General features: G+C 38.8%; 1 protein-coding gene across 1 annotated transcript in view; it reads right to left on the bottom strand.

The window, feature by feature from the left end:
• TBXAS1 (thromboxane A synthase 1) overlaps positions 1-24,292 on the bottom strand; it is a 258,599-nt gene that overhangs the window by 187,699 nt on the left and 46,608 nt on the right. The window contains exons 2-3 of the mRNA XM_007504415.3: positions 6,421-6,514; positions 1,109-1,161 (exon numbers count right to left, since the gene is read on the bottom strand). Coding sequence (XP_007504477.2) covers positions 1,109-1,161; positions 6,421-6,514 — 147 coding nt within the window. The remainder of the gene's footprint in view (positions 1-1,108; positions 1,162-6,420; positions 6,515-24,292) is intronic.

The raw sequence follows: 24,292 nt of genomic DNA, 5'->3' as shown, positions 1-24,292 counted from the left end.
GGGCCCAGCTCTCAATCCACTGAACCACCCAGCTGCCTTCTCCTTAGTATTTTAAAACAAGAAATTATGCATCCAGTCTTTGGAGAAGCCAGGCTAGATAGTTTGATTCAATTCAAGAAAATATTTTTTGAATGCCTTAGGCATGCATTCAAATTCCAGATCAATTAATAGATATTGATATAATTTCCTTTTCACAGGATACTTCCTCCTATATCTACTGTCTATGAATTTGGAATATGCTTCCCATTTGCTCCTCTCTCCAATCCCAACTTCCAGATAGGAAGGATCTTTCCCATGTATTTCCCTTTAGGTTTCTGGCCTGTTCCTTCTCATAGATTCCTCTATCTCCAGACTCTGACCTCCTAAAAGTTAATTTTCTTCTTATCTTGACCCATATTCCCTATTTCAGGATGTTTTTCCTGGAGCCATTTCTAATACATTGAAAAAAATACATAATATATTTCCTTCTCATTTGACTCTGCCCTTAGTGATATTTTGATATTTCTGACCTTTGTTCCACAGTTAGATCCAAGTTGTCTTCCATCCCCCACTTACCTTTTTTTTTTTTAAATCTTTACCTTCTGAATTAGAATCTATATAAGGCAGACAAATATGAAGGGCTAAGCAATTGGGATTAAGGGACTTGCCCAGGGTCACATAGCTAGGAAGTGTCTGAGGTCAGACTTGAACACAGGACCTCCCAACTCTAGGTGTGATGTTCTCTCCACTGTGCTATCTATCTGCCCCCAACCTTGGTCTTTTTTTAGCCTCAATTTTCCTCTCTATAAAATGGGGACAATAATAGCACCTCATCTTTGTTCTACTATTAGTTATAATATAATATATAATATAATATGATAAAATATGGGTCTGACCTTATCTGGCCATTCTTCAGAGCAGAAGTTGGCCTCTTGCTAAAGAGTGGAAGGGGCTACAATGGTAATTTTGATGGTCTGTTTCCTCTCAGTGAGTTTTCTATCATAAACACTTTATGAATAGTCTATAGATATTTGAAAATCCTAAGTACTGATTCTTGGAATTCCTTCCCTATTTCTGGGCTATTAACCCCACAAAATGAAAATGTAAAAGGGTGGCGTTTCTGTCTTACCCACACAGTGGTCCATATGTCTTTATCAGTTCCATATGACTCTCCCAAAAACCCTATAAAAAGCACAAAACCCCCAAAATGCATCAGTATCATTCCGATAACAAAAGTGAGCAAAAGATCAGTCAATCAAAGTCACGGGGAGAGACGGAGAAGGAAGGCAGCCTGAAACAATGAAAAGTTTGTTAAAGAAGTTCCATTTGACTGTTCTCATATTAGTCCAAAGAACTTGATAGTGTTGCCAAGTTAGGCTCCTGTGTCCTCAGTAAGATGCGGATTTGGATCAATCGAGCAATTAACAAGCAATTATTAAGCACTATGTGCTGCTGCTCCCTGCCCTCTAGAAGCTGCCATTCTGTTACCTGTAATGAGGATGCGCTTTACTCCCGGGCTCAAATATTTGCTCAAAACCAGTATGATCATTTCTCGGACTTTCCTAAAATCTTACTTACCCGGTTACTTTGCCTAGCTTAGAATGCTGCCCCTCTCCTAGGGGAACGGTTGGCTGCCGAAAGGGGCTAATTCTCTAACTGGTTGTACTCATAGTCTGGGTCAGGAAAGAGGATGAAATCAACTTGTCAAGAAATCTGTTCATATAAAACATTGCAGAGACACACAGACTGTCCAGAGTCAGATACAGAAATTCCCCTTTCAGCAACCAAGCTATTTAAACAGGATGCTCCAAGAGATGTCTCAAAAGACTTTGGGGATACCTTGTAGATACAAGGGGAAATACGTTAGCAAATTTTTTTTCAAGAATAAAGCGTAATTAAAATAAGTTTAGTTTAATAAACATTCATTAAGGGGGCAGCTAGGGGGTGGCTCAGTGGATAGAAAGCCAAGCCTGGATATGGAAGGTCCTGGGTTCAAATGTGACCTTTGACATTTCCTAGCTGTGTGATCCTGAGCAAGTCACCTAACCCTAATTACGTTGCCCTTGGAACTGATACTAATAATTATTTTAAGACAGAAGGCAAAGGCTAAAAATAATAATATAAAAACATTTTTTAGGCACCTACTATTTGCTAACCCTAGGAATATAGTGAAACAGTCCCTACCCTCAAAGGCCACACATTCTACTCTGAGGGTGGAATTTGGAGGTAAAGAAGTAGTTGGAAGAGGGGCAAGAGAAAGATATAAGAAATACATAATTAAATATAATACAAGTTAATCTGAGGAATCATTGAAGCCCAGCACTGTGGATTAGGACAAAGCAAACTTCATCTTAATTCTTGTCTAAAGAACAGGAAAATGTAAATTTTCAAAATTTCAATTTTCAAATTGTAAAAATTACACATTCTCTATAAGCAGGTTCCAGATGATTTTTTTTACTCTAAGAAGTATTGCTCCTTGACACATTAATGCATTCTAAACATTAAACAGCACAAAGACCAATCCTGATAAGCCCCAGGAAACACAAATAACAAAATGCTAACCACATTTAATATGTGATTGACAGCTATGTTGTGATAGAGACATGAAGAGAGAAAGGTTTTGCAGGACAAGCCAAGATGCAAGAGTCAAGGATGGGGACCTGTCTGTCAATCAAGAAGAAGGTTCCAAATGGAATACTCCCAGGAGGAATTGTTTTCAAATAAGTAACCTGCAGCCCCTCTCAATTCAATTAGGGAAACTGAGTCATATTTAGGGAAATAGTTCTTGAAAAAGATTCTCAAATTGAGTGTGCATCCCCTAAGAAATTGTCTATGTACATGGCCAGCTGCCTCTTCATTGTAAGCTTCTAGCCCTAAGATTGATTCTGCCATCTCTGACAGATGGTCTATGCATGTGGCAGGATGTTCTCCATTATCCTGCCTGACCTTGTCAAACTTGGCCCATGCATTTGGTTTGGAACAGCATTGCTTAATGGCTTGCAGCAAATCCTCTCTGCACCTTCTCAGATAGGACATGCTAGTTGGATTTGCAAAGTCCATATCCCCTCTTTGTTTTACTGTAGGCCAGCTAGTCAAAGTGCTCTCAGATCTAGTTTTTTTTTCCAAAAATTTCCTTTGTTCATGGGGGCTGAACAGTTCTGATAGCAGGAATTCGATATCCTCAAAGTCTGCATCAAAGATCCTGAATGCTCTCTTCAGCTCCTTTTGGGATTTAAAAGGAAATTTTGGGAAATGGGACTTTTGGACTCCAGTTCCTGTGTGGAGAATTGTCTATGGGCTTTTGAGTGAATCACACCAGCATTAGTTGTCAGCTTGGTGACTTCCTTCAAAGGACATATTTTCTCAGGATCACTAGCAGCCTGGTTCTCATTTTCATTGCTACCTTCAGTTTCCTGAGGTGCATTCTCTGATTGCCCATTGTCCTTGCCCATAACTAGATCTAGTCCTTTTTCCTTGATCAGTTGTTCTAATAAGCCTTAATCATCTTGTCTAAGTTGGTATCAACAGCCATTATCTTCTCTGCCTTAAGGGGTACTACAAATCTAAAAACCTGCTTCACTTGGGTTAGAGTCTACAACACAGCCATGAAGAGTACATATACTTGTGCCAGGACTTTCCAGAGAACTAGTTCATGTTGAAATGGCAATTGTAACACAGTAATTGTCAAGTTTCCTACATAATCCATGGTTTCCACTACCATTTGGGTTATCCTGCTATATAGAATAAGATATACCCAAAAGCAAGCAATGGTGCAATGATTACCACACCAAAACCCACTTGTTTGAACATATTTACTGTCTTTCTTTCCTGCCTGTGGGATTGTTGGGTACAGTCAGACTAAAGGTGCCAATTGAAATAGAATTGTAAACTGAGGAAATTATTTCTTTTGCAATGACTGCTATACTCTGGCTGGCTGTGACTAGAGAACTGCTAGAGGGGGACCTGAAACTCCTTATTTGTAATGGAGCTAGGAATGAGAGATACTGAGGGATGCTAGTACAGGAATGCTGCCACACAAGGGAACTGCTACACAAGGGAACTGCTCTGGGGAATGCTCTGGGGTTTGCCTACTGATCCCTACTGATGACTAGTAGATCGATATATCTTCCCTAACCTCCTCCTCCCTTTCACTCCCCCCCTTATCCAACCCTCTCCTTCCTGCCTCCCTCACCTACCAGTTCTTCTTGAAGCCTTTGGCTTCTTCCCTCCCCCCCTTGAGTAAACTATAAAGATACTCTTTTCTTTTCCCTTTTCAAGTCAAGGGGTTTATTGGGATAACAGAAGAGGAAACTGAGGTAAGAGGGATGAGGATGTCCCTAATCTAAAATGAGGGAGAATTTGAGGGTTTGAGAAAGTAGTCCAGTCACAACTGTGACTCTAAGACAGTTAGAGAGATGGAGGATAACTGTTTAAAATCTTTTCTTCTTCACAAAGCCAGCAAGGTCTTTCAGCTTAACCCCAGAGAGAAACAAAGTTCAAAATCTCTCTTTCAGCCTGGCTTTCCTCCAACTGTTGGTCAGTCAAATCTCAGAGAGAGACAGAATCAGATACTCCTTTGGTCAAATAACTCAAAGTCAAGCCAAGCCCCCCAAGGGTCCTTTCAGCTAGCTCAACTCCCAGAGCCAGAGTGAAACAAAGTCCAAAGTTTCTCCCCTGGTCAGCTTCAACTGCCCAAAGCCAGAGAGACAAAGACAAAGTCCCAAGTTTCTCCCCCTGGTCAGCTCAACTGCCTCTCCTCCTGGGAATATTCCATTTGGAACCTTCTTCTTGATTGACAGACAGGTCCCCATCCTTGACTCTTGCATCTTGGCTTGTCCTGCAAAACCTCTCTCTCTTCATATCTTTATCATAATGTATAGCTATGAGGATGTTGGAAAGGCAGAAGGGAAGAAGGGAGAAAGGGAAGAGATGACCTATTGCAAGCAGGATTCATTTCTAATAAAAACTCCTTTCATTAATCAATTCATTTGCTGATAGATTAAATCATGCACATCTATATATGGCACTTTAAGGTTTAGGAACCCCCTATAGGATAAGTAGGAGCAGCTCCAGATTCAGTCAGGTCTTGGGGTAGGAAGGCAGGAATTTGGGTTCCAGTGTTGATGCTTCCTAGTGACCTTGGACTGTCAGATCTTCAGTCTCTCATTTCTGAAATGGGATAGATAATGCCTGCTCCTTGTAATATGTCTTAAGGCTAACAAAGATTTCCTAATTGTGATCTCATTTGATAATAATTTCATTTGTCTGTGTTTGTATCCCCAGGGCTTAGCACAGTACCTGGCACATCATAAGTACTTAATAAAGGTTTATTGATTAATTGACTGGAATAACAATAGCATTGTATTTCCAGCTTCCTTTGTGCCTCCTTTGCCCATCCTTTTCCTTTTTAATTTTTACATTTTAATAAATTAATTCCATTATATCACTTTCCCACTTTTTTTTGCCTCTCCTTTCCCATCTCATCAGATCACAAAGCACTTCCTAACCATCAAATCCAAAGGCCTCATTCCTATGGGGCAGCTGGGTGGCTCAGTGGAGCCAGACCTAGAGATGGGAGGTCCTAGGTTCAAATTTGGCCTCAGACACTTCCTAGATGTGTGACCCCAGGTGAGTCACTTGACCCCCACTGCCTAGCCCTTACTACTCTTCTGCCTTGGAGCCAATACACAGTATTGATTCTAAGAAGGAAGGTACGGGTTTAAAAAAAATAACTGCGCAGGTATTGTTATTCTATACAGGCTATTATTAAGAAGAAAATATAAATAAAATAAGTACCTTATCAATCTGAAGGATTTTGAGCTATTTTAACCCTCAATTGAAAAACAAAGAAAATAAGGTTCTGACAAGTTACTTGCTGAAGAACACTAGTAAAGGACAAAGCTGGGACTCAAACCCCAGACTTTTGATTCTATATCTAGTGTTCTTTCTAAGGCTCTTTTGACTGTTGCCTCTAACAGAGTGTATGCCACATATCTGGGCAAACCTACATACAAGTAAAACAGGAACCTACAATACTGCACCCTGAGAAAATTTGGAAAGATCTGCACAGATGAGGGGAAGGAGAAGGAACAGACAGATTATGGCTGGCCAGCGTGATCAAGGGGAGAAACCAGAATTTACTGAATGTTTTCAACCAAGTGCTGCAATAATTTCCCCCCTAAAAAACATTTTTCTCTAATTTGAGTATAGGGAATAGAACTGCCAGATGTTTGCATTATTCATCTCTTTATTCATTGGTATGCAAGAACCATTTTGTTTTCTCCGATTTGTTTTTATTTTTTGGCAATTGTTTCTTCACCCTTGCTTCAAGGAGCATGAATTGCATCCTGAGCCAAATCTATTAGGTTCCCCTCCCACCCCAGTTTCCTTCCCCATCCCCCCCTACTAAACAAGCAAAGTATGGAAGGCAATCTCCCTTACCTGTCTGAAGAAGGTCAAGTTACCAATAAAAGGAAGAGGCTTAGGGTGTCTAATGCCCACTCTCTCAAGGCTGGAAAATGCAGAAGTAGAATACCTGAATAATGAAAATAAAACAAACCACAAAGGCAAGGAATTAATATTAGCATCTAGACAGGTATATTTCAGGGTAAGGGGAAGACTGCTGGTTTTGCAGTGAGCAAAATGTTCTGAGTAGTCTTAGGAATTAAAAGCAAAGGAACTATTGTGCTATGATCCTGCCTGATTATTAGGGAAATAAAGAAAATATTCACAAGATCATGAATGTTTGTTGAATCAAATTTAAGGCTCTAAGGGATTTATATTTTTTATTTCCTTTTCTATTATGAAATTGATAAATATAAATAAACGAGAGCATTTCAATGGACAAATAAAAATTTCAAGAGGGTTTATGATGGAAGAATTATGGGGATATGGCAAAATAAGTTAGGAAATTTACCTGGCTCTCCTAATTCCCCCACAAATAACTTAAAATAATGCCTCCAAGTGAATTTTAGAGCAGCAAAAATAATTCAAAGTCAGCATAAAGTTGTTGTCCTGCCTAAGACAATTTGGGAGGATGTTAAGAAAGATCTGACCTCCCAGGGGAGTGATCTGGCCTGACTGACATATAGATACATCAGGGTATATACCAGAGTCAACAAACAGCAGCCTTAACTTCAGGAACTTTCATCCCATGCATCCCCCATGTGGGGATCAGGCAGCTGATGATGGGAAGATTAAGAGGCCTTCCACTGGCTCTGGATGCAGGACCCAGACATGCTGACCAGAGTTGGTCCCTGGCTGTGGCTGCAGACAAAGAAGAATGAGCATACACCAGTAAGTGTGGCCACAAAAGGGCAGGACTCTGCTGGTTGTGGTTACTCCCAAGAGAGCATAGTATTTAATTTTGGTTCTAAGGCAGAGGAATGAGCTGAGTCTTGGAGTTGTTGGAGGGATGGCAGAGAGCAAGAACATTTGTATTGGGAGCAGCTCTAGGTACCCTGGTTGTGGGTCAGGGGTAGAGAAGAATATCCGAGGTCATAAATCATGGTGTGAGTTGAAGAAGCAGTGACCACACCTGACCTTGGAATGGAGGAACCAAGAGGTCAAAGGCCCCCAGATAAAGCTCAGAAAAGAACTGCATAAAAAAACCCAAAGCCCAAGATATTATCCCCAATGCCCTGGGGGCCTAGCCTGACCTCAATACAAAGTAACAGTCAAAAAATAGACTGTTATTTTTTAAAATGAGTAAAATTATGGAGAAAGAACTGAACCATAGATAGCTATCATGGTGATAGAGCAGATCAGGGTTCAAACTCTGAAGACAAAACAACTTCTGAAGTTTCAAAGAAAAAAATGTAAAATAGTCACAAAAAAAAGAATGCAAAAGACTTCTTTAAAGAGTTTTAGAAGAACTTAAAAAATCAAATAAAAGAGGTTGAGGGGGAAAAGGGAAAAGAAATGAGTAATGCAAGAAAAGCAAGAAAAAGAGGCAGCTAAATGGCTCAGTGATAGAGAGCCAGGCCTTAAAATGGGAAGTTCTGAGTTCAAATCTATCCTCAGATACTTCCTAGCTGTGTAACCCTGAGCAAGTCACTTTACCATAATTGCCTAGCCCTTATCACTCTTCTGCCTTAGAACTGATACTTGTTTTGAATTTTAAGACAGAAGTGAAGAGTTTTAAAATAAAAAGCAAGAAAATTATGAAAAGAAAGTCAACCAATTAGTAAAAGAGATCCAAGAGCTAACCAAATTAGAACTAGATAAGGGGGAATTGATGACTTTATAATCAAGAAATAATCAAACAAAATAAAAAGAATGAAAAAATAAAGAATGAAAAATCTCATTAGAAAAACAACCTGGAAAAATAGACTGAGGGGAGATAATAGAAAAATTCCTAGACTACCTGAAAGTTCTGATTTTAAAAAGAGTCTAGACACCATACTTTAAGAAACTGTTAAGGAAAAATTGCCTGAAGTTCTAGACCTCAAAGGTAAAATAGAAAATCACCATTTGAAAGAAACTCCAAGTTAAAAACTCATAAAAATATTATAGCTAAGTTTCAAAGCTCTCAGGTCAAAGAGAAAATATTCTAAGCAACTGGAAAGAAAGAATTTTAATATTGTGGTGCTACAGTCCAGATATCACAAGATTTAGCAGCTTCTGCATTAGAAAACTGAAGGACATTGAATACAACATTCTGAAAAGCAAAGAAGCTGGGTTCGCACAGCCAAGAATAAACTACCCAGCAAAATTTAGTGAATTCTACAAGGGAAGAAAATTTTAATGAAGTAATAGATTTTGAAGTATTCTTGAGGAAAAGACTAGAGCTGAAGAGAAAATCTGACTTACAAGAAAAAGGAACAACACAACAGAAGAAGGAAAATCTGAAAGACTAATTATAAGGGATTTAATAAGGTCAAACTGTTTACTTCTTATATGGGAAAATATTTAAAACTCTTAAGAATGTTATCATTAGTAGAGTAGCTCAAAAGAATATACATAAATAGAGGTCTTGGGGTTGAGCTGATTATGATGGGATGATCCTAAAAAAGTAAAATTGGGTAGGGAAAGGTAAAATGGAGTAAATTTTGGCATGCAAAAGAAGTGTGAATGGAAGAACTATTACAGTAGAGGGGAGGATAGGGTGGAAGGCAGGCAATGTGGGAACCTTATTCTCATTGGAACTAGATTAAGTAGGGAATAACATATATCTGGTAGGATATAAAAGTATTCTTAATTTAAAGAAAAGTAGGAAAGCAATGGGGTAAGATAAAGGTGGGACTCTTAGAACAGTGTGTGGATTAGGGGGGAAATCATCAGAAGTCAATTAGACTTCTGAAGAGCAAAAGGGCAAAAAGAGAGAGTGAAAGATAAACTGAGTATAAATGGAATGGAAGGAAATATACAACTAGTAATAATAACTTTGAATGTGAATGGGATGAATTCACCTATAAAACAAATAGATAATAGAATAGATTAAAATCAGAACTATCATAAAATTAAAACAAAAACCCCAAATCCAATAATATATTGTTTACAACACATTTAAAAATGAGAGACACTATGCAGAGTGAAATAAGCAGAACCAGGAGAACATTATACACAGTAACTGCAATACTGTGAAATGATTGAATGTGATAGACTTTGATACTAACAATAATACAATGACCAAGGACAATTCTGAAGGACTTATGAGAAAGAATGCTATCCACCTTCAGAGAAAGAACTATTAGAGTAGAAATGCAGATGAAAACATATGATTTATCACTTCTTTATTTGGGTATGTGTTTTGGAGTTTTGGTTTTATAAGATTATTCACCTACAAAAATGAATAGTATAGAAATATATTTTGCATGATAATACATATATAATCCAAATTGAATTGCTTGTCAGCTCCAGGAGGGAGACAATATGGATTATATAACTTCAGAAAACTTATGTGAAAATTTATTGTCAAGATAGAAAAATATTTTTAAAAAGAATTAACAGTAAAAGGTATCTCACTGGAATGAAACAAAGCTGGTACTAGCAAGTGGTGTGAAGGCTTTGTTATATACTAGAGTTAGTAAATGCATAATACATTTCCATTAAATCCCAATATAAAATATAATTTTTAAAATTAAAGAAATGAAAGTCACAGAGATTAAAAATAAAAAAAACTGGAGTTTTATGTTTCAGTTGATGTAAAAAAAATAGCAAGGGTAGCAATTATGATCTCAGACAAAGTTACAACTCAGATAGATTTAATTTAAAAAGATAACTATATTATATTAAAAGGTACTATGGATGATGAAGTAATATTAACACCAACCATATTTGTACATATCCTATAGCATTCAAATTATAAAGGAAAATGCAAATGAATTATAGGTGGAAATAGTCAAACTAAAATAATGGGGATTTCAACTTTTCCCTCTCAGAAATAGATAAATCTAACCAAAAATAAATAAGAAAGAAGCCAAAGAGAGGAATAGATTCTTAGATAAGCTAGATATGGTAGACATTTGAAAAGAATCAAATTGGATTAGAAAGAAATAGACCATTTTCTCTGTAGTACATGGCACTTTGACAAAAATTGAGCACATATTAGGCCATAAAAACTTTATAATTGAATGCAGATGAGCAGAAATGTTAATTTCATCCTTTTCAAATAAAAATGCAATAAAAATTACATAATAAAGGACCATGGAAATACAGTTTAAAAATTAATTGGAAACTAAATAATCTGATCTTAAAGAATGAGAGCATCAAAGAACAAAACATAGAAACAATAAATACTTTTATTAAAGAGAATGATAATATGAGACAACATCAAAACTTATAGGAAGCAATGAAATAAGTAATCAGAAGAAAATTTATATCTTTAAATGCTTATATCAATAAAATAGAAAAAGAGCATATCAATAAATTGGCTATGCAATAAAAAAACAGAAAGAATAAATTTTAAATTCCCAATTAAACATCAAATAGGAAATTATGAAAGTTAAAGGTGAGATTAATAAAAACTGAATGTAAAAAAAATCTGCTGAATAAATAAAACTAGGAGATGGTTTTATTAAAAAAACTAATAAAATTAATAAACTATTGGTTAATATTTTTTTAAAGAGAGGAGAAACCAGATCGCTGGTATCAAAAATTTAAAAGGATGAATACACTAGTAATGAAGATAAAATTAAGCAATTATTAGGAGTTATTTTGCTCAATTAAATGCCAATAAATTTAACAATTTACCTGGAATGGAAGAATATTTACAAAAACACAAACTTTTCAGATTAGCAAAAGAGGAAATAGAATATCCAAACAGACCGATCTTAGATAAAGAATTTGAACATGCCATCAATTAGGTTCTTAAGACAAAAGCATCAGAACCTGATGAATTTACAAGTGAATTCTATCAAATGTTTAAACATCAACTAATCCCAATATTAAATAATTTAGGAAAGGCAAAGAAAGAGTCCTACATAACTTCTTTTATGAAACAAATATGATGCTGCTACCTAAAAAACAGGAAGGACAAAAACAGAGGAAGAAAATTATAGACCAATTTCCCTAATGAATATTGAAGAAAAATTCTAAGCAAAATACAAGTTAGTAGACAAAACAATATATCACAAAGATTACACATTATGGCCAAATAAGATTTATACCAGGAATTCAGGGCTAGTTCAATATAAGGAAAACTATTAGCATAATTGATTATATCAATAACAAAGTAACAAAAATGACATTATTATATCAATTGAAGCTCATATCAATTGAATTTGTCAAAAAACTTTTGACAAAACACAGGACTCATTCCTATGAAAAAACACTTGAAAGTCTAAGTATAAATAGATTTTCCCTTAAAATAAGAAACACTTACAAAACCATCAGCAAGTATTTTCTGTGACTGGGATGAGCTAGAAGGTTTCCCAATAAGAACAGGAGTCAACAAGAATGCCCATTATCACCAATATTATCCAACAATGTGCTAGAAATGCCAGTAATAGCAATAAGAAAAAGAAATTGTGGGGTAGCTAGCTGGCTCAGGGGATTGAGACCCAAGAATAGAGACAGGAGATGCTGGGTTCTGAGACAGAAAGTAAGGAATTTTTAAAAAAAGAAATGAAAGAATCAGAATGGGCAATGAAGTAATGAAACTATCTCTTTTTGTAAGTGATATAATGGTATACTTGGAAAATCCTAGAGATTCAACTAAAAACTTAGGTGAAAAAAATAGTTTTAGCAAAGTAGCAAGATAAGAAAAGAAAAACAAATCATTAGCATTTCTATTTATCACTAACAATGTCTGCAAGAAGAGATAGTTAATTTTAAATAATCCATCAACAATATAAAACACTTGGAAGGAGACTTGCCAGGGCAAATCCAGTAACTGTATGAACACAATCATAAAATGCTTTTTATACACATAAAATCAGATTTGAATAATTAGAGAAATAGCAGTTGTTCATGGGTGGGTTGAGCCAAATATAGCAAAAATGACAATTCTACCTAAATTAATCTACTTGCTCAGTGCCATCCCAATTAAATTACTAAAAAACAACACACACACACACACACACACACACACACATATCCTCAATCTATGTCAAATGATCTCACAAAGAACCAAAGACAAGGAGAATCAGCTATGCAATTGGGCTTTCATCATTAGCTGATCACTCACAGCCTCTCTGGTGAGATATTTACATATCACCTAGACCTCCAGATAGTGATGGAAAAATTCATCTAATTCAATAATATAAAATTGAACTGGCTATATAGTAGCATGCAAAGAAGTCATGGGACCAATGTATTGAATGACATGAAAAAAAGAGCACAATGCTTGGATCATTCCTTTTTTCACAGGAGTGTTAGAATTAAACTCAGCCTGCCCTTCTCACGTTCCTGCTATGTGCCAGGCACTGAGTGAGGTGCTGGGCATTTCTTTTTTTTTAATGAATGAATGAATGAATTTTTAGTTTTAAATTTTATTTAATTGATTAATTTAGAATACTTTTCCAGGATGACAAAAATCATGTTCTTTTTTCTACCTTCCCCTTAGCCCCCTGCTGATGAACAATTCCACTGGGTTTTACATGTGTCATTGGTCAAGACCTATTTCCATATTATTGATATTTGCACTAGGGTGATCATTTAGGGTTAATATTCCCAATTATATCCCCATTGACACATGTGATCAAGCAGTTGATTTTCTTCTGCATTTCTACTCCCACAGTTCTTTTTCTGGATGTGGATAGTGTTTTTTCTCATAAGTCCCTCAGAATTGTCCTAGATGATTGTGTTGCTGCTAGTAGAGAAGTCCATTCCATTCCATTGTACCACAGTGTATCAGTCTCTGTGTACAATGTTCTCCTGGTTCTGCTCCTCTCGCTCTGCATCACTTCCTGGAGGTTGTTCCAGTCTCCATGGAATTCCTCTACTTTATTATTCCTTTGAGCACAATAGTATTCCATCACCAACATATACCACAATTTGTTCAGCCATTCCCCAATTGAAGGGCATCCCCTCATTTTCCAATTTTTTGCCAGCACAAAGAGCGCAGCTATGAATATTCTTGTACAAGTCTTTCCCCTTATGATCTCTTTGGGGTACAAAGGTGCTGGGCATTTTAAAGACAAAACTGAAACCATGCCTGCCTTCAAGGATTCCCCCACTCTGGTAGGGGGGAAACAACATGCATACAGAGAGAGACCAATACTAGCCATAGACAAAGTCAATGCTGGGGGCTGGTTGTGGAATCAAGAGTGGACTGGTAGGTGGTAACAGGAGAGCTAAGCAAAGCCCGGTATAAAGTGAGCAGAAAACATCTAGGATGCTTTGAAAGAAAAGAACCACAATGATCTCAGCTGACATTGTGGATTATTCTCCAAATCAGATTCCAACCTGCTTGCAGTCCAAGAGTCCTTTTCATCAGAGCACTCTGTACACCATCATTTACCAGCCATCAAAGCTTAGCCTTAATGTTTTAAAGGTAATTGTTTTAAAACTGTTTTTCACATTTTTAATCACCCTTGTCATGCCCAAGTATTAATAAGAACAAAGAATAGTCTTACTATAGCATTTGGATTTGAAAGGAATCTTTGAGATCATTTAGTCTCTCATTTTTTAAGTCAGGAAACTGAGGTCCAGAGAGGTTTCCTTGATTGCCCTAAAAAAAAATTTTTTTTGTTTCTATATTCACTTTTCCATCCATCCGCTAGTGAATTTTTTTTAATGTAATTTCTGATGGATAGAAAGAAATATACCAAGTTTTGGCCACATGATTACATCTTAATTTTGTAATTAGATGTCTTGATTGTCTAATTAAAGGACGAGAAGTCTGTGCCTAATTGCACATGCTAATTGTTATGCAAGTCCATGTTCTAATTATGTGACTCCATTTACAAATATACTGCTTGTTTCTGCACAAAATTCCGACATTTCTAATATGTGGAACTGGTACAAAAGAGCTTGGATGAGCACAGGCATTGAACTGTGGCTGCCTTCAGCTGAATAGACTCATGCAAGCATCAGCAAAATGGGCGAGTCCTTGGAAGACTTGATGATGGAAACTATTTTCAGGAGCAGATGAGATGCCTGGTGTTATATCAGAGAACCCTGGTATTCGACAACATGGCATTTCTGGAAGGGTTAAAGGTGACCTGGACCACACACACTGGCTGGGGTGAGGGATTGCAAATAATCATCATACAAGATGGAAGCTTTAGGGAGAAGGGTTGCATCAAACAGTCCCTCCAATACGCTCTGAGTCTTGCTTTTGATCTGGCATTGATCTCTCAAACTGATTTCTGTTCCTGTAACTGGTTTCCCATTCACCTTAGCCCACTGGATTTCAGGCCTCTGAAGGGACCCTGATACTCATTTGGATTACGTTTGGTTCCCAATTTGGATACTGCCTCTCTCCCCAGATGGAAATTACCTCTCCCTAACCTCAATTTTTGCCTATTCACCAGTACATGCTGGCCCTACCCTAGGAAGCTTACAATGCTGAATGAAATTGCAAAGACAGGAAACTCCCTCCTATCTCTTCTTTTGTGCTCTTTTCTATCTTCTGGTGCCTCTTCCAGCTTGCCCATCGGTAACCAGAATCCTGCTGTTACACTAGCTCTGCAGAACCTCCCTAGTACTTCACTTGGAGCCCATCTTCCCACCCCCCCCAAAGCTCTATGCTACAAAATTTGCCCATCTCCCCCTTCAAACTTCTTGTGCCTTCTGCACTGAAGGCTGATTCCACCGAGGTGTTAAGAGGAGGCATTGTACCATGATAGAAAGAGCCCCAGACTGAGAGCTGGGAGACCTAAATTCTGGGCATGTATCTGCTACTAATTAGGTTTCTTAACCTTTTTAGCCTTGGTTTTCTTCTTTGTAAAAAGAGTAGGCTAGGCTAGATCTCTAATGTTCTTTAGAGCTCTCAATTCAGCAAACAGTTCTGCAAGTTTATTAAGGACCTGCTATGGGCAATGCACTGACATTCCACAATTCTCCTTTTGCCTTTCTCTGCATCCCCAGTGTTTAGCACAGTGCCTGGCACATAGTACACTCAGCCCAGATAAATTGCAGATAACGAATCCCCTGAAGTGACCACATGATTAGAATTTATACTGCATGTTTCCATTAGGCTGGAACCAATGATCATATTTTATGTAATTATAACTTCAAATAGTGCAGATTCAAATATAGATGACCCAAGAAATATTTGTACCCATTGGCCCCTGGCCAGTACTTAATAAATGTTTACCAGATGACTGACAAAAGCCAAATTATTGGGATTCATCTTCATCAGCACTTATAGCATGCCAGAAAAGGAGAGCTACATATACTTGTTCCTTACTCTCTGGTAGCTTACAATCTGAATAGATACCCTAAAAGGGAGGAGATGCCCAGCCAGAGTACTTAAGGACAGTGTTTTTGATCTATAGGAAAATAGCTAACAAGTGCACGGGAACTTTACTTCATGTAAAATAGTGCTTCTAAAAAGCTTCTGTGAATATAATGTTGTAAATATAATTCGTATTGTACTAGAGGCTATTAGCTGGAATTTTTGTAGAGCAAATAATCTTTTCCCTAGTATCACCGGATGCAGAGTTAGAAGGACATTAGAAAACCTCTACTCAAGCTTCCTCATTTTACGGATGATGAGCCACTAGTCCCTGGAGGGGAAGTAATTTCTGTTAAGTTCACACAGCTAGTAAGTGGCAAACTCAGGATTCAAAACCAGGTCCTCTGAATCTAAACCTAGCTCTCTTTCCATCAGGCCATGCCCTTTTCTTTTTGAGTCGTTTATATAAATATAGTTTCATGTTGCATTTGCTTAAAGTGGTAAACCTGAAGGCCAGTCAATCCATTTATATTAGGCATGATGCAAGGGACAAGCAAAATTTGTGATCACAAGAGAACCCATTTTTCTGTATGGAAAAAGCACTGGGCGCTTCAATTCAACTCAAAAAACCCTTATAATTATGCTTGATGGAAAGGATAAGATGTGCGAGTGGGAAGATTTGGGTGTGAAACTGTCCATTCGATACCCAAACAGCTAGGCTCCAGAGTTCATCGTATAAAAGAGTCTGAGCTGTCAATTATAGCTAACATTTTGTCGTACTTTAAGTTATGCAAAGCACAGCTTACATATGTCAGATAATATTATCTCAGTTGAGCCTGACAATAACCTTGTGAGGTAGATTCTATAGTTCCCCCCGTTTTATAGATGAGGGAAGTGAAGCTAAGGAACTTGTTTTACCGCCCACCCCCCATGGATAATGACCATTCTTGGCTTTAATTAGATGGTACTCATCATATTAAGGGAAGATCCATCGACTCCTGTGCTCCTTGGTGTGTTTTGGGTTTAGTTGAACAGGAATGGATTAGTCAATTGTCCAGGTTCACATCTAGTAAGTGTCTAAGGCAGGACTCCAATTCATCTTTCTGATTGCAAATTGAATGCTCTAGCCACTGAGCCACCTGTAGATTAAACTGTCTTCATATAGTGTGACCCTGAGGTAAGCTTGGTAGCATGGACTGGACTGAGATCTTCAGGGAAGGCCACCAGTCAGCTTCTAGCAGGTCAAGGAATGAGTAAGAGCTATGGCTCAGAATGAAGAGATTGGCATTAGGTAATTCCACTAAGTCAAATAATCCTATTTGCCTCAGTTTCTTCATCTGTCAAATGAGCTGGAGAAGGAAATGGCAAATCACTTTAGTATCTTGGCTAAGAAAATCCCAAATTGTCACCCCATTTGGGATATGACTGAAATAACTGAACATCATCATCACCCAAAACAACAACCCCAATAAATAGTCTGAGAGGTCCAGAGGTAGAAGGTTGTGTTCATGTTACATAGCAACCAGGATGAGAGAGCCAGGCAACAGCAGGATCCGGATGCAGAAACAAAAATCAGAGTGAAGGGCCAGAGCAGTAAATAAGTAAGACAGGAAACAAGGCAGGTCAAGAAAAGGGGGTTGGAACCGTGGCTAAGAGCCTGCAGCAATTTGTTATGCTTAGTTCATTGGGAGGTGCCTTTGGGCTTTAAAATGAGTGGCACAGACCTCCTCCCATACATTTTCCTGCTGAATCACTCAGCCTAGCTGTGGGTCTGCTTGGTGAGCCCTCCACTCTCCCCCCTACCCCCCAGGGCACATTTCCTGTGAGGGGACTCCTGAAGTTTCAGAACTGTGCCAGTCAGATACTTCTCACTGCCAGCTCACCACCAGTAGTCCACAGAATGCTGATATCTCTGTATGGGATGCAGTGCTGGGCCCCAGAGGGCATTCAGTTTTAGAATTCTAAACACTAGAGGAGGCACCAGCACCCATTCTCCTGACATTCTAATCTCTCTGGGGTTCTGTGTGTACAGCTCTGAAAATTACCTCCATATATCTGGGAGCCACAGCTAGAACAAACCCTACTGACACCCTCATGGACTCATATCTCATTGCCATACACCCTGTTTTGATGTGACTGCTAGCGTGCCCCCTGGGCTTCCAATCCCATCAACCCTTCCCCAGGAGGCTGTGTGGTACAGTAGGAAAAGCCCTGGAACCGGAGGACCACCATTCAAATCATACTTCTGCTGTTCAGACCTTGTGGGACTTTGGGCAAATCACGGAATCTTTTTCAGTCTCCTGCTCCTTATCTATAAAATAGGGGGGGGTTAGACTAAATTGCTTTTGAGGTTCCTTCTAGATCTATGGTCTTATGAAACCAGGGTACACACAGGGAAAAGTAGGGAAGTTTTAGAAAATGTTAACTTGACTTCCAATTGATGAAGTCACACAATTGATGATGTACCCTTGGAGAACTACATCCCATTCTTATTTTTAACTTTATAAAATATCTATTTGATTTCTCATGTTATTAGGTATGATGAATTCTAGAATTTATTTCCTTTTATGTTGAATACAAGAGAGTTCTCTGAAGGCCAAGTAATATGGGAACCCAAAGAGTTGTGAACATCTGGATGACTAAATGCTTTTCAAGTCCTCTTTGGGCTCCAGATCTAGGACACTAATGGCCATCTTTCTGTCCTCAACTCATTCAGACTTCTTTGTCACTAAGTATTGTCATTGTCAGACTCTTCATCACCCCATTTGGGGTTTTCTTGGCAAAGACACTGGAGTGATTTGCCCATTTCTTCTCCAGCTCCTTTTACAGATGAGTAACTGAGGTGAACAGGGTTGAGTGACTTGCCCAAGATCACACAGCTAGTAAATGTCTGAGGCAGGAAGATGGGTCTTCCTCACTCCGGGTCTGAACTCTATCCACTAGGCCACCTTGCTGGCCTCATATTGTCCCAAACACTCAGGGGTCAACTTCAACTTCTCATGATCAACATGAGTAAAATATTTTGTTGCTCTTATTAGAGAGTTGGGCAAAGAATACTTAGATCGATCTGATGAGTTACCCAAGGTTGAGTAGATAAGATGTGGAGATTTTTGTTTGAAGGGCACATTCCATGAAGTGCTATAACTTTGCTGAGAAGATGTAGGGAATACCTATCTGTGATTGGCTCCCAGTGATTGGGTCTGCATCCAAGAGGACAGGCGCCCGAGGTTCTGGGGAAACTGACTTTTATAGAAAGAGTCATGGTTCCTCTCTACCTCACCCCCATGGTATATGCTGTGAAAACAAGATAAGCAAAACTCTTACAACAAACAGGCACAGTCAAGAAGATCTCCTCATTGCTCTGGTCCAAAAATGCCTGCCTACAGGGGGATGTTTATTTTATCTGGTATTGGTTCAGTTCAGAATTTTAAAATGAAATAAAAAAAAAAAGCAAGCTGCAACACTAGCTCAGGCCCTTTCTTAAGTGCTTTCTCTTTAAGTTTTCAGACCAGATTACAGCAAGAAGGGAGGAGGAGATTTCTCCCTTCCTCAGTTAGTCAACAAGCATGATTAATACACACTTACTACGTGTCAAGCACTAGGCTAAGTGCTCAGCATAGACAGAAAGGCACAAACAGTCCCAGAGGCTAAGGAGCCTCACCTCCTTCCAGAACAGAAAATGGTGACTTATAGGAAAAGTACTTGGTGAGCAGTTTATATTTACCCCAGGGGCCTGGGCTTCAGCTTCCTTGATGCCCTCTGCCTTTCCTTTTCTTTTTCTGAACACACATTAGACACTAGAGATTCTAAGAAGAGTCTTTTCCAGCCTTGAGAGGAATTCCAAATGAAAATTCCCTTCCTATCTCTGTGGCCCTGGGCAAGTCACTTAACTCCAATTGTCAAGCAAGCCCTTAGCTCTCTTCTGCCTTGGAACCCATATTCAGTATTGATTCTAAATCAGAAGTTAAGAGCTTTAAAAAAAAAAACAGTTCCCAAGAGATCTAGAACTCCTGAGTTTGGTGATTGAAGCACCAGCCTCCTAGAAGGAGATGTCTTTAACAGTTAGCTCTTGAAAGAAGGAGGGCTACCAGCAGAAATCGCTCTGTAGCCCAAGGACTGGATCTACATCGGCGTGGAACGAGATACCCGAACCTTGCCGACCCCACTAATTCCATGCATCACTTGGACTATGCTGGTTCAGTATGCATGCCAATACTTCACCAATGCTGGCCTATTCAGTTAATCCTTGACAAGATAACTGATCCAGCTGGGAGTGTGCTTTTCATTTTGTACATTTCATTTTTATTTTTCATTTTGTAAATTATTTTCATTTTGTAAATTGTATTTCATTTTAGAAGTACATATTTTTAATGTCAGAAAATTCCTTTCTGTGGCACGTGGGTAATGATGTTATAAGGACACTGGAAAGCTCTTCAAGGGAGGGGACTGTCTCTCTTTGTCTTACTATCTCAAGCTAGCACAGTGCTGGTTCCAATAAAGGCTCAGACCTTCTGCCATGGGACAATATAATCAAACTCAACATGGTGGGGTCTTTGCAGTCTTGCCTCCTTCACAAATATAATGTCTCTATTCTGATACTATGTTCTGGCAGGGCCAGGGCACTCATGTACTGGTGATTGGGAAAACCCTTGGGCAGGAGAAAGACAGTGCTTTTCTAGGAACTGCAAAAAAGTTAGAATTGGGATTTGAGGTCAGGTTGAGTCAGCAATGGGGTTTCTAAAGAGCACTAAAATCTAGGCTAGGTGGTCAAATGGATAGAGTACTGGGGTCAGTAAGAACCATCTTCCTGAGTTAAAATCTGGCCCAGACCCTTTCCAGCTGTGTGACCTTGGGCAAGTCACTTGACCCCCATTGCCTATCCCTTACTACTCTTCTGCTTTGGACCCAATACACAGTATCAATTCCAAGGCAGAAGATAAGGGTTTCAAAAAAAGAAGGAGAAGAAGAAGAAGAAGAAGAAGAAGAAGAAGAAGAAGAAGAAGAAGAAGAAGAAGAAGAAGAAGAAGAAGAAGAAGAAGAAGAAGAAGAAGAAGAAGAAGAAGAAGAAGAAGAAGAAGAAGAAGAAGAAGAAGAAGAAGAAGAAGAAGAAGGAGAAGGAGAAGAAGGAGGAGGAGGAGGAGGAGGAGGAGAAGGAGAAGAAGGAGAAGAAGAAGGAGAAAGAGGAGGAGGAGGAGGAGGAGAAGAAGGAGAAGAAGGAGAAGAAGAAGAAGAAGAAGAAGAAGAAGAAGAAGAAGAAGAAGAAGAAGAAGAAGAAGAAGAAGAAGAAGAAGAAGAAGAAGAAGGAGAAGGAGAAGAAGGAGAAGAAGGAGACTAAGATCTAAGGGCTAAGTCAAGTGGGACAGCAGTTGTAGGAATAGAATGAAGCCAAGAGTTCAGAACTGGGACAGGAAGTAAGATACAGGGAGCCCTGAGGGAATGGAATTTTTTTTTTAATTTGTCTGTCCAGAGTTGTGGATTTTTATTGCAGCTGCTTTTATTTCATCCCCCCACTCTATACTCAAATGCCAGGTTGTCTGGGACCTCTGCTGACTCAACTGCACTGGGAAGGCCACAAGTTGGACACAGAGCCCGTCCAGATCATGGCCATGTGGTGCTATGGTGGAATCTTACTCCTCTCTTTTAAAAAAAAAATCACAGAATGAAACCACCCGAATCTCGTTGCCTTGCATTCGTTTCCCCAGAACCATAGGGACCTGGTCTACGTTTGCTATTAGGTTTAGTCCAGCTCTTGACAGGTTTGCTAGAGAAATGGAAGATTTGGGATCCTAATGTTCTTTCTAATTATCCTTGCAAAATCTCATCATCAGCTCCTGGTCACCAAAAATCAGCAGATTAGGAAGTTGTGCCTGGGCTGACACAGCTGTTCTGAATTTTGTTTATTTCAGAGGGCTGCTGTCTGCAGCAGGGGCTGTTCGAATATCAGATGATGATTGTTGAGCCTAGCAAAATGATAAATTGTTTGTGTGTTTACTCTTTTGTCTCTAAGGCTAATTAAAAAAAATCAATATGATTCCCTAGTGAGAACAAGTTAATAGGAAAGCCATTAGGTTGAGAATAGAAGCATCAAAACAGGCATAATAAACTACTAATTTGTAGCTCACTGATGAACATTAGCTGTGAGGTAATCATTACTATTAGGAGCGGAGCTGGGTCTTTGCAGGGTGAAGGTACAATTGTTCTGGAGGAGGCTAGAGCCTCGAAAGGTCAAATGAACTAGGAACTGCCAAGGAGGAGAGCAGCAGTAGCAGGGACTAGCAGAGTAAAGGAAAACCACTGGGACTTTGTCTTTAAAAAATTAAGCGAGTTGTTTGATTCCAATGTAGCCTTAAATACTCAGGAAAAAACCACTTGGCAGCTTTGAAGGTAGAATGAAAAAATGAATGAATCCTCGTTTATGGTGGTCGTATTCTTTGCCAAGCAGTGTGCTGAGTGTTGGTGATACAAATACGAAAGCAGAGACAGTCCTTGCCCTCAAGTAGCTTACATTCTAATGGAGGAAAACTATACAGAAGGAAGTGGTGACCCCCATCAGTCAATAAACATTGATTAAGTGTCTACTGTGTGCCAGGTACTGTGCTAAGCACTGGAGTACAAAGAGAGGCAAAAGGCAATTCCTGCCTTCAAGGAGATCACAATTTAATAGGGAGGTATTTTAATTTGGAAAAATATAAGGATGGCAGTGAATGGAGCTATAGGGGAGTTTGACAGATTCTTTCCAGTAGCAGTGGAAAAATTGATTTGATTATGGCTCCAGAACTGAAAGGAAAGATAGGGCTGGAGGGTATCTATGGGACAGAGGTGAAATTGTCAGGAAGATGGCCAAGGAGTGAAATGAAGCATGACTGGGGCCACCTATATATAGTAAGCTATGTGAGGCACCTCCAAGTACACAAAAAAAGGACTTTATATGGACTCAGACCAGGTGTAAGCTCTAGAAGTATTCTTGAATTCCTTGCCCCCAATTTTTCCATTCTTTTAAACATTTATTATTGACCTACCACATATAGGGACCTACACCACTGTGGTTAGACTTGGGGTGGCCAAATATAAACAAGATCTAGAGCCTGTCCTCACAGGGTTTGTAGTCAACTGGGAAGGGTCCACAAATAAATGTACCTGAACTTAATGAATGCATAACAGAAAGTGGTATGGGCATAGGTCAGATAGAAATTGCTACCACCTTGGAAGAATTGGGGAAGACTTGTGTGACGTAGTAGATAGAGCATTAGACTTGGCATTCTGGGCTCTCCTCTTATCTCCAGTTGGAATAAACGTTGTAATAATGAACTAGCCACTGAACTTCTCAGTCTTCTCTTCTCTAAAACAAGGATAATAAAATCTGTAGCAATGTCTACCTCACTGAGTTGTTGCAAGGATCCAATGAGACAGCATATGAGAACTGTTTTATAAACCCAAATAGCTGATCATAATTATTTAATGCTTTCTGACTCATGAAAGAAGTGAACCTTAAAGCAGAGGTGGGCTTCCGAGTGCCCTCATTATAGCTGGGAGATTACCTAGCCTCTGAAAGCTAAAGGAGAAGACTATGTAAATGTCCAGAGGGTAAACTCCAACTGTGAAAGCACAGGCCACAGGAGAGGTGTTTATAGATACTGAAAGCAGCTGGATTTATTCCACAACTACTTAATAATTAATTGGTTGTTTTCAAAACAATTGGTTATTTGGCCAACTTCAACTGGCATGGGAAGAGGAGTTTAAAACCAGATTGTATGTATAGACACATGGCCCCAAACCCTCCCCCTCCAGTCCAGGATTTATGGTACAAGCGAAAAGATATGGGATCATGATTGAGCCCATCTGTTTGCAGGCATAATAAGCACACCTGTTTATAGTCATAACAAAACTCACCCTCTTTGAGACTTGGGCTCCAGCTATACTGGGAAAATGAAAACACAAACTTGCTCTGGCTGCAGTTTCCCACTCTATCAGCAGCCTGGCAATGACCCAATCAAACCTAGTAATATTTCTCCTAAATATCAAAACCAAGAAAAGGTCAGTTCTCAAGATGGAAAGACTCTAAGGACACAGAAGAAACAGAGACCTGACAGAGCTATCCCCAGAGGTTGGGAGGAGGCAGATGGCAAAGCCTGGACTGAGGACGACCAACCAGAAAGCTTTTAGAGAAAGACTAGAGCATGATAGAACTCTTTGCCCGACTCATGAAAAGAAATGGAAGTCAGCAGCCAGATGTCAGAATCAAATAGGGCTAGGTCACTCCATTCAAGAAGGAAGAGGCTGGCTCTGGCACAAATCCCCAAAATAGGAACTGAGTCTAGAAATATGAGTGAACAGAAGAAGATACCAAGCACTTATGAAGCAATAGTTTAGGTCAAGGGTAGCTCAAAAGGAAATCTTGAAGGAAAAATTAACTTTACAACTATAAATAGAAACTCAGAGAAAAAAATGGACTATAAGGATATCTTGAGGAAGCAAAGCATTTTTTTTAAAAATTAGAAATTCATTCAATAAATATTTAGTAAGTAATTG

The sequence above is a fragment of the Monodelphis domestica genome, chromosome 5 (assembly GCF_027887165.1).
Source record: "Monodelphis domestica isolate mMonDom1 chromosome 5, mMonDom1.pri, whole genome shotgun sequence".
Lineage (NCBI taxonomy): Eukaryota > Metazoa > Chordata > Mammalia > Didelphimorphia > Didelphidae > Monodelphis > Monodelphis domestica.
The sequence above is the reverse complement of the archived record's forward strand: the minus strand, read 5'-3'. Positions and strand labels throughout refer to the sequence as shown.